Source organism: Triticum aestivum, chromosome 2D (genome assembly GCF_018294505.1).
Source record: "Triticum aestivum cultivar Chinese Spring chromosome 2D, IWGSC CS RefSeq v2.1, whole genome shotgun sequence".
Taxonomy (NCBI): Eukaryota; Viridiplantae; Streptophyta; class Magnoliopsida; order Poales; family Poaceae; genus Triticum; species Triticum aestivum.
Window position 1 is genome coordinate 589,305,393 of NC_057799.1, and position 11,698 is coordinate 589,317,090.

General features: G+C 45.1%; 1 protein-coding gene across 1 annotated transcript; it reads left to right on the plus strand.

Moving 5' to 3' along the window:
• Positions 1 to 1,959: 1,959 nt before the first annotated feature.
• On the plus strand, positions 1,960 to 7,347 carry LOC123055988 (uncharacterized). Its single transcript, XM_044479771.1, has 5 exons — positions 1,960 to 2,037; positions 2,645 to 2,791; positions 2,884 to 2,952; positions 3,050 to 3,175; positions 7,114 to 7,347. The coding sequence occupies exons 2-5, from the start codon at positions 2,648 to 2,650 to the stop codon at positions 7,345 to 7,347; spliced, it is 573 nt and encodes a 190-aa protein (XP_044335706.1). The 5' UTR covers positions 1,960 to 2,037; positions 2,645 to 2,647.
• The last annotated feature ends 4,351 nt before the right edge of the window (positions 7,348 to 11,698 follow it).

Sequence of the window (11,698 nt, forward strand, 5' to 3'; positions counted from 1 at the left end):
AAAAGTAGTACTGACTCTTTTTTAATTAGGCTGCTCCTCCGGAGTCCTCCCAATGTCCAGGTAAACTTTCCCATCAGCGTCCATAAACTGCAAAAAAAAAATTAAAAAAATTACACATACATACTCTAGCATAATATAAATTCACTTGAACAAAATAACTGCACACCATCTCCTTGTAGAAAGTTTTTTATGTCTGATACATGACGTTATGATCCTTGATTTAGTAGAATAGGAACCCATTGCAAAGATACCAGCTGGAGTGGTATACTCTTCAGCCTTATAGGTGTATAAAGGCTCTTGCCGATGGTTGAATGTCCGGAGCGTCACCATCTTTTTTCTCAATTACAAAACGAAACAGGGTTATCTACAGATAACATATAGCCTAGCTCGCAGTCAATGAACTAATTTCTTACTGAACATCTAATTAAGTAGGAAGAAGGAAGGAGAGGAAGTAGGAGCAGGTACCATGGATTTTTTCTTGCGAACGGCGACGGGTCGTCTCCCGCTTCGCCTCACGGCCAGATGCTGACGGATAGCACTTTCTTGGACGCTCTGTCCCTGCAAATTTTAGGTGGGATAGCTCATCGGCGGCGGCGTGTAGGAGCGCCTGCAACTCCACGTCCACGGCCAGTGCCTCATCATAGGGGCGGTTGTGGAGATGCCATCCATGGTGCTCGGTGGGGTGTTGCTCCAGCGTGACGCCGGCGCTGGGAAGGAAGAAGATGCAGCCGCCTCATGGTGGCGGCGTGGGCTCCAATTCGTCCCGTCTCCGGAAGGAGATGGGCAGTAAAATTCCTTGACAGGTGATGAAGCCGGATGCTCGCATGCCACCATCCGTTTCATCTGTATTTATGATGGGGAGATCGGGGGATTGGCAGGGAGGGATGGAAGGAGAAGAGAATGGCCCATCAATTGGGGAAGTTGAAAAGGAAAGGAGGTGCGTGTTCTAGGGAGGCGAGGAGACGACAGAGGAGCCAACAGGAGGGTCGCGGGGCACGGGGGCATCAACACTTACGCTACAGATCTGAGCCACCTGTGATCAATCAAACGGTTGGAAAAAATTATGATGACGTGGATGCATGAGAGCGCAGAGAAATCAGGTAGTGGGGAGCTCCTATTTAGATATAGTAGATTCCCTCATGCCAGTACAAAAATGTTGGCCGTGTTGACTGCGTATAGACGATTTATGCGTTCATGAAGCTGATACTCAAACCTCACACTCAACAGACGAACACTTGGGGTTGACTGGCGATAAATTTGAGGGAAGTGAAATATATCACATTAACAAAGTTCACTAAATTCTTGATAACTATTCTGAATAAGACTCTGGAGTTTTGAATGGTCGAATCTTGTGTTGTGTAGTAGATGAGGCCATGAGGGAATCAGGCCTAGCAATTTCTCCATAAGGCTTGACACACAGGGACCTTGAGAGTTTTGTGACTATGAAGATGGCCGTATTGAATTGTTGTTCCTCCTTTTCCACAAAAGGTGGATTTTATTGGTTCAAAATGGCCATCTTCGGAACCAATAAAATGCGCCACCACTGGCCTCAGGGTGCGCTGCGGCCACGTTCCTTGGGCTGGTTGGGACGGTGAGGCGTTGGTACTCCGGTAAGCGTCTCCCATGGTCCAGCCTCCTCGTCCATGTGTCGGCCTCGAGCCTTGCTCCGGTGCACCCCCCTAACTCAATTTCCTAGGGGTATTCTTGACCCCCGCCATCTATTTTTTCTCCGGCCCGCCGCTGCCCATATCCAAGCCCCGTAGCCCATATCCAAGCCCCGTATAACCCGTATGACCCATACGTATGTATACGGTGACATCCTGAAAAAAAGGATGACACGACCCCACGACCAGGTAGGACCTGCCGACGGCCGATCCATCAATCACGCAGCTCAATCAATCACGCAGCTCCATCATTCACGCAGCTCCTCCATCATTCTGGTGAGTTTCTGTAGGAATATCGGCGGCAGCGATCTTATCACCGGCGATCTCGTCCGAGAGCGCGCGCGGCACCGTCGTCAACCTCCAGCGCTCGCAGGTACCGCATCCTGTTTCCCCACGTTTGTCTCGCTCGCGGCAGCATCAAACGAACTGCCGCTGTTTTCGTCGTAGTGGTTAACCTAGCGGGCGGGCAACCTAGCTTTCTGGCAGTCCAGGCCATCACAGATCTTGTTCTGGTAGTGCTGCTCGTCGTGATATACACAGTGATCACGCGGGCTAAAGTGGGTTTCTTCTTTCTAGGGTTAACCTAGCGTCGGTTGCCGTCGGTTGTGTGCACGACGGCTCCGTTATTTGATGCGGCGGCTTACCTAGGTATCCGGCGATCCAAAATAATCACGACTGGTGCCGTGGGCTAGGAATCCGGCGGCGCATGTTATCACGGGTAGCGCTGCTTCTCGTGATCCAAAGTGATCACGTACTGGATTCGTGGGACGTACCTTAACGCCGCTTGGTGTGGAGAGGGGGGAGGATCCATGGGCGATCAGAGGTCGTTGGCGTCGGTTGTGTGCACGATCTGAACGCCCTCGGTTGGGGCGCTCTCCGATTGGTGTAGTTTATTTAACATCCGTGATCGTGCGCTAGGTGTTGTATATGTCAGCATTGATAATGTTTGCACATGTGATGATACATATTAATTGTTATAGGAAATGGCGGACGATGAGTTAACTGATATGATGTATGACATGGAGTTTGGAGAACTGATGAAAGACTGGATAGAAGATTGGTCAGATGATGAAAATTCAGATCGTGGAGATAGGTCAGAGAATGGGAACGTATTGGAAGATCTTAATGTGAGTGGCATTATCATGTTGTAATTTTTTGGTGGCATCCGACAATATTATATTTTGAAAATTTATAGATGGATGAACATGATGATGGTCAGGAAAACAATGAGCATGATGATGGTGAGGAAAACAACTCGGAGATCTCGAATGAAGATTACATTAGTCAGGTATGGAAGTGGAATTTTTTGTTGGCATGCATGCAAATTGAATTAATCCTGGAATATTATATGATAAGTACTTATGTATTTGTGTTATATTTTTCAGCTCATTTCCGAATGTCATAATGCGTACGACTATTACGGTGAATCCGACGCGGAGACAGGCCTTGATGTCGAATCATTAGCTGCACCTGATTCTGGGGAGTCACAATCGTCGGTCATCATGAGTGAGGTATGTATGTAATCAATGTTGTATGGAAGTAATGTTATACCATAGAAAACTGTTTTCATGGCTATGTTATGATTGTGTAGGTGACAGAAGTTGAGGGGAAAAAGAATGTCCAAGATACTGCTAGTATAGATGATAAGAGGGATATGTTCATGCAGATAATACAAATGACTTTTACGTCTCACGAGGCTGCGTATGATTTCTACAACAGCTATGCTAGAGATAATGGTTTCAGCATTAGAAAGAATAGGGTCAGGTATAGCAAAACCGAGTCACGTCATATGCGTTATAGGCGGTTTGTTTGTTCCAGACAAGGAAAACGTGACAGCAGGTTGCTAACCGAGGAAGGACACAGCCGTAGGCTTAGACCCGAGACACGCTGCCACTGCGAAGCGCACCTGACCGTGAAGCTTGACCAAAAGCGTGGGGTTTGGTATGTTGATAGTTTTGAGGACAAGCATAGCCATATCTTGGCAGGACCGGACGAGGTACCTTTTCTTTGGTCCCACAGAAAAATCAAAGAGTACCAGAGAGCTGAGATACTGTCCATGGGAGCTGCAGGGATTAGAATTCACGACATGATGGATTCCTTCATCAGCAAACATGTATGGTATGGCGGTGTTGGTTTTACCAGGCGTGAAATATACAACCTTTGTGCCAGGGAGAAGAGGAAGCTGCTTTCAAAAGGTGATGCTGCCATAGTCATAGGCATCATGGTCAGTAGGAAACAGAGGGATCCTAGCTTCTTTTTTGAGTACAAGCTAGATAAGGAAGGACATATGAATAGGATGTTCTGGTGTGACTCCCAGTCTCGTCATGACTATGAGGACTTCGGCGACGTGCTTGTATTTGACAGCACGTACAAGATGAACCGGTATGGTATGCCATTCATACCCTTTGTTGGTCTTAACAATCACCGGAAGACCACTATTTTTGCTTGTGCCATAGTTTCGGACGAGACCGAAGAGACATATGTCTGGCTGCTGGAGACTTTTTTGAGGTCCATGTGTCAAAAGATGCCGAAGAGTGTTATCACGGACGCCGACGCTGCGATGATCAAGGCAATTCGCCAAGTCTTGCCAGACGTGTGGCACCGTATATGTACGTGGCATATAGAAAAAAATATGAAGATTCACCCCAGTCACAAGTCCTTGAAGGAGTTTCGAACTCTTCTGTACTACAGCACGTCCACGGCCACGTTTGAGGAGAGATGGCACGCGTTTTCCAAAAGATGGCGGTCGAAAAAAACAGTAACATGGTTGAGACGGATGTATAAGAAGAGGAGACTGTGGGCCGCGGCTTATCTGACAGAGGGTTTTTGGCTTGGCATGAAAAACAACCAGAGGAGTGAAAGTCTAAACTCATGCCTTCACCTCCACCTAGACGGTGAAATGACCCTGGTGGATATGATTTTGCACTATGAGAACGCCGTTGTACGTATCCGTGAGAATGAGGCACGAGATGATTGCACGGCCTCACAGAGTTTACCGGTGCCAGTTACTAGCTCGAGGGAACTCGAGATAGCTGCTTCTCACGTCTTCACTCCAACAAACTTCTATATGTTGCAAGCTGATCTTAGGAAAATTGGTGGCATGGAGATTGTAGAAATAAAGCTCGGAGACGGATCACAGCAGTACATCGTGGCCTGAAAGAATAACCGGAAGAGCCGTTTTTGGGTGGAGTACACTCCAGTAAATTCCGCAGAAACTATAAGGTGCGGCTGCGGAAGAATGATTCGAAAGGGTCTACCTTGCAAGCACATATTCCATGTACTGAAGTACTTGAATATATCTGAAATACCAAAGTGTTTAGTTCTTGTGCGGTTCACGAAAGACGCAAGGTTGGGACTGCCCGCCAGGCGCACAAGCGATCTGTTGGGATTTGGATGGACTGGAGCAGCTGAAAGAATGAAATATAGCCAGGTCAGTGTGTTGGCTTCAGAAGCTATGCATGCAGCATGCAAACACTCAACTTTGTGGGATCAGTTACAGGAGAGTTTGAAGACCGTGATAGCTAAGAGCCATGAGTATGATCAGCTAAAGGAAAATTTGAGTAAGAAAACGGCTGATCTTAGTACTTGTGCAATTGAATATGTAGACGATGGTGAAGGCAACATAGTTGAAGTTCATGATCCTATTAAAGTATCAACGAAAGGTGCAACTAAGGTAGATGAGAACCGCCCTATGTCGAAAAATGGTAGGCCACTTTCGTACGACGAGATCAGAATCAGGTGCGGCGCATGCAAATTGCTAGGGCACACTAAACGCAACAAGAAATGCAAACTAATAAGAAGTAAGTTTTTGTATGCATTGTAGGTTATAATTGTTTTTAACTTGTCATTCATTAACTTTTCCTGTTATCATGTGCAGAAGCGTGGTGGGCGAAGAAGAGTAGAACAGTTGCTAAAGTTATGTTAGGATGAATCCAGTGATCTAATAGTGAGGTGTTTACAGTGTGTTACTGCATACATGATACATGATATATACTATTGCAAGAGGCCAGTACCTTGAGATAGTGGTTGTAGCATATATGGACTAAACAGGAGGCGGTCACTAGGGACTTTAATCATGGAAAATGGATAGCATTTTAGCCATTGTATAATGATGGCATCTTTTGTGTTGTCCACTGTAGTTATATTATATTAGAAAACTAGAGGATACCCGGCATGTTGTTGCGGGAATGTTTTGCAATATATTCATAGAGAAATGGTTACGTGTAACATGTATATGTTGTTGCGGGAATATTTTGTTTGCATGTTGTGGTGGACCTTTCTCCATACATGTTGAATGACGAGGTGGCAAACTTGCATGTTAAGAGAAATAGGTTAGTGGTGGCTAGTTGTTTAGATATAGAAGATGTAATTATGTGTGGTGATAATTAAAATTTTCTCACTCCTTTGGTTCACCACCATTTAGATATAGAAGATACCAGCTCACTTTGGTCTATAGTATAGACTTCGTACCAAAAACCCACCATTTTCCCCTCATAAAGAAAAGAAAAACCCACCATTTTATGGCTTGTAGTGTAACTCGGGCCGCTTGTCGCGATGACGTGGAGGGGGGGGGGGGGACGGATGCCGTTAGACGGCGCGACACATGGCCGCTCCCATTGCCGAGCCCATTTAACAATTTTTATTTTTATTACAGCCTGTTTAAATGGGCCGCGCTGGCCACCTGGTCAGGGCGGTTCTTCCCTCACGATCTCCACGCGCGTTCTATCTATCCACTGCGACCGCCGCCGCCGCCACCACCACCGATCCACGTCTTGCCGCCGGTCACGTTACGCCATGGTTTCGTGGAGCGACGAGTCGAGCTCTTCTTCGGATGGCGAATCCGTGACTAGCCTGCAGGTACGCTCCTACTATATAATCTCCAAATAGTGCTAGGCTTAGGGTTAGGGTTCTTCATTTCCGGTATTTAACGCAGGGCGTTGATTTGTGCATTATCTATGTTGTTTCGTTTAGCTTCCTACGACTATCCCTTGCTATGAATGGAGTGGCATTGCTCACGATCTGTCTTCTCGTTGTCTGCATCGAGAACCTTGCGTCAGGCTAGTTGCTTTTGATTCCTTGGACACTGGCATACGTTTTCTTGCCTGTGGTCAGAAGGTATGTTGTTCCGTACTGTAAATATATGTTTACATTACCTCGTGCTCGATTTACTTCGCGGTAATCCATTGTTCTGCCCAAAATTGCATACAATTTCAATTAATTTGTGCATTTACAAAGTCCGTATTTATGTTGTTTTTTTTACGATCTAATATTTGTTTTAGCACATAATAGCATATACTTGTAGTTAATTGATCCATATATATATATATATGTATATCATTGCATGCTACATTTTGTGTTTATATGATTGAGACCATATTTTTAGTGCATTGCATGTAATTGTATTGCATTTGTGCATATATGATTGAGACCATATTTTTTCATACTGTAGGAAGAAGTGAAATGTAACTATGTGGAATGGGTAGACCCGGAGTGGTCAATGGCTACGAAGTTCTGCCTGAGAGAACTATGGAGCATGTATGACGAGAAGCTGAGACAGAATATTAAGAATGCTGAAGAAAAATGCATGTTAATTGGAGAAAAGAGGAGGACGGAGGAAGAGCTGAGATTTTTCAAAATGGACTTTGCTAAACTGGTGGCTGATAAGGAGGATGCTCTCACGTAGTTGGGCAATGCAAGATTATCACTTAGCGATCTCAAAGAGGAGCTGGAGAAGAATAAGATGGCAGACCATGGTTGTGCCAATCTACATCAGGTCCTGAGGGTAAAGGCTGAGAAAGACCGGGACCGGGTGGTGCTAGAGAGAGACCAAGTGATGAGAGAGAGGGACCAACTGAAGCAAGAGAAGAAAAACTTGAGTATATTATTGCAGATTTTCTCAAACAGAAACATGGGTACGTTGATAAGATCAAGAAGCTGAAGGAGATTTGTGATGAATTTTAAGTATGTTTTGTGGTTTATTGTTGAACAGAATGATCAAGTCCTATCTGCATTGTGGCCAATTCATTTGTGTAAGGTCTAAGTATATTATATTAACCAATAAATTATATCACTTTTGAAATAGTTTGCCCTTGTTTGACCTGCATCCTAATGCGGGTTCTCGGCTAAGCACTGAAATTCTTTTGCTTCCACCGGAGCTCTAAATCGTACTGATCAAGGGGGCGAAATAGTAGTTGATCATGTGATTGATGGTGCTACTGATCCTGATCTTCATGATGTAGAAAAGGAAAAGACTAACAAAAATGCAGCAAAAAAACTGTGCAACGTGATTTCAAGCAACACATAACGCCAAGGGAGTCTGGCGCAAGACACGAGGAAGATCCACCTGCGGACGCCGATCCCGAGAGATCCAGCGGCAATCATGCGCACGGGATCCTAGGCAGATCTGCGTACTCCACCAATCACAGGATCCACGGGTGGCCCGTCTGCGTCCGACACACGGGCTGTCTCCACCGAGCGGTCGGGCGGGACCGGGCCTGCCACGTCCCCCCGCGCGAACTGGCGCTCGTCGACCGGGTCGCCCGCGCGGGGACCGGACCTGTCGTTGTCTCGGGCGTGGGATCCCACACCGGATAGCACGACAGCCGAGGTTGATTCTCAGGCAAACAAAAAGGAATTTATCAATTTTTTTCTTATTGTTGAATAATGCCAAATCAAATCAAAAAAATATGCAAAAGTAAAAAAGAAATGAATTACTCTTCCATGACAGAAAAAAATGAACACAGCAGCAAAAAACATTAAGGTAGAACAAATGAAGGGAAGCAAAAATTTATTGGTACGAAACTTATAGTCTGACTGCATTACACATACACAAGTATGTGTGAGCGACCAAAAATCCACACAAAATCATGGTATCGTGCTTATTACATGAATGATAGAAAATCAAAGTTGTCCATGCCGGGAAACGTGCTTCCGGACTTAAAACAAACGACTAAAACTAGAATCTTGAATCATGTATGATGTCTTCACGCCTTGCTTTTCTTTGCGATGTCGCGGATTTTGTTCTTCACACATTCGAGCGTGTTGGTTGGTGAGAGAACCAACTCGGCGACGAGACGCCTTCTCCTTGCATTAACCGTGCCCTGCAATTTTTAGAAAAAGGTTTAATGAATAGAAGTTGGTATTATACGACAATTGTACAAGTGTACGAACAGAGAGGACAAATTACCTGGGTAAAATCGGCGGTCCATCGATCCCCGTCCCAACGCTCCATAACTTCAATCACAAAAAGGCCACAAGAGTTCCTAATATATATGCAAACATTAGTCACCGTGCACACGAACATGTCTTTCGTAAGTAGAAAATGATGAACCATAACTCATCAGTCCTCTTGTAGTGACATGTCGATCTGAGGTATGATAGGCCACTTAGTGACGTCTGGATATTTGCCAGGTGTAATACGGTTTGCCTCTTCCATATCAATTGCTATTGCTAGTCGCTATTTGAAAGAAAGTAGTAATGAGAAACCATATGCCATTTCAAATGAAGAATGCTCAATGTTGGGGAGAGTACCAGTGCTTTCACAGTGTCGAGAGAGAACTCGAGAGGATAGAGCGAATCAAAACTCGGAATTCTTTCTTGAGGTTGTGCATCACCACGGTGATCCAGTGTGTATTGCCGACGTTCAACGGGATAAACGACTAAAATGTGGAACACATTTGTAATCAGATGCAATTATGCTTGTTGAAATGAGTGTTAATGAACTAGTAAGAACATATCGTACCTTATCACGGACGGTATACTCGTCCAGAACCCTACGTACTGCTCCAGCTCTGCTCAGCGCACTATCCATGTTGTATTTCGACGGTTTAGGGTTGTCTCGTGCCTTAGCACGATCAACAAGTTATTTGGACCTCCAGGCTGGACAGAGGTGCCGATCATGACCAACGCGCAGAGCCAAATGTGTCTGATAAGCATCGATAATCTGCGTAAAATAATAGAACATTTTATTTTCATAGGTGACACCTAGATTATGCACTTAAATAGCAGGACATGGTAATAGATCTTACGTCATCCGCCAGCCATGTATGCTCAAGTACCGGTCGTATACTCTCCACAGTCACAGAGGTGCCACATTCATTGTAGTAAACTCTTTTTGTCATATTCTTCTCAGACCGAGCAGCTGCCTCCACAAACGCAACAACAGCATCGATGAGTTCCGGTGTCAAATCGTCCTTAACAGAGCCTTCCATGTCATTGTCACTAAACAGAGCTGCATGATAAATTACGAACATCACGAACGGTGAGTACATGAAATGGTAGTAAATTAAGCACTAAGATAGCTACTAACGGTGCCTCTAGTTGCGGTAGTGTTGCCGGATGGCTTAGTACCGCGAACGCTTCGCTTGCCGGGCTTGTCAAGTTTAAAGGGGGATTCAAATTTCTTGGGAACAGTCCGTCGGCGCTTCCCGGATATAACATCGTCTTCTTTTGCGGTTGCTGCAGACTTTTTCCCCTTGCTCTTACCCACCATCCTGTCGATAGAACTTGCAGAAATGTCAATGTCGGACGATTCTGCTCGAGGAGAATTACCTACAATCCAAGGGTTCTCCGGTGTTGTGCCGCACTCATCAGTAGGCTTCGTTGTCTTGTCAACATTTAACTTGGCAGGTGTTTTCTAGTTAACAAAGAAATAATGTGATAGGTTCAGTTAACGAAAATGAAGATGCATAATTGAGATAAATGAAGACAAATAAATGAAAACATACTTCCTCATCATCGTTGTTCTGGTTTACAACAGGCTCGTCAGGCTGTGTCAAATCAATCACCGGCTCTAGACCGTCAGAGTCATCCTTGTACACGAATTCTTTTTTTTCTGGCGGACCATTCTCAAAGGAATCAACTTCTAGGTCGGCATCGTTGTTGCCGGAAGCCGTAGCAGCCGCTGGCTTGTACATCACACCATTTTGGTTCAACTTCTCTAGCAATCAACGGCGGGCTTCATTTTTGGCTTTTCTGGTTCGGGTACATCATCTTGTCCGCGTTTGAGGCTAACTTGGACTTCTTTGCCGCACCAACGGCGGGCTTCATTTTTGGCTTTTCTGGTTCGGGTACTTTGCGCTCCTGCACCCTATACTCCTTGGTTATGTTGTCTTCAATCTGCATGTGAAATACAAGTATATGTGATCAATAAAAATATTAATACAACTAATTATGTTATATAAAAGATTTAAGAAGTACCCAACGTAATGAATTACCTTGATGTTACCACGGCCACGACCGTGGTCATAATCAAACTTGTCTCTCCTTGAGGCTGCAGCTTCAGTCCAATTCCTCATTAGAGGTTCCATGGACAAGCTAGGATTGAATGCGCATTCACCTTTCAGAGGCTGAACCTTCTCCCAGTACAGGTACTGCATGAATATGAAAAATTACAATTAGTAATATACAGCAGGTAAATTAGCAATCATATTTTTTTTTGCAATGGTACAAGTCGGAAAGGTGTACCTGCAGAAGAGCTAAGTTCCCTCTCGGCCATTGGCGGAGGTGTTTGCCTTTCCTCACATTGCGAAGGCAGTCCAGCAGAACCCGGAGGGTGAATGCATTCCAATTAATCTTGGATATACGCTTCACATCATCCACCAATGCGTAATATTGCTTTGGTACAGTCTTGCTCGACATGGGAGCAAGAACTGTTCCAAGCAACACGAGGACAACTCTCCGAAGGAAATCGTCGTCGGCAGATTTTTTTTTGTGATGTCCACAATCAGATCATCGATGACTATGTTACCTGTGGTCTTGCTCAAGAATTGAGGCGGCACTCGATCTTTAACATCCTCACCTTCCTCACCGAGAATACCTTCTGCCGACAGTCTGTGGTTCTCCAAGGCCAAGATGCACTCAACATCCACGGCACCGAGAGACACTTCGCCAACCAAGTCTTGTACAATGAATCTGCCCTTGCTAGGATCAAATATCTCAACCATGTACCGGATCAACAGTGTACGCATCTTCAGCGAAGGTATCTGAAGCATGCTACAGAGTGGTGTTTCGGCAAGTGTGGCCCGTTGACCGGA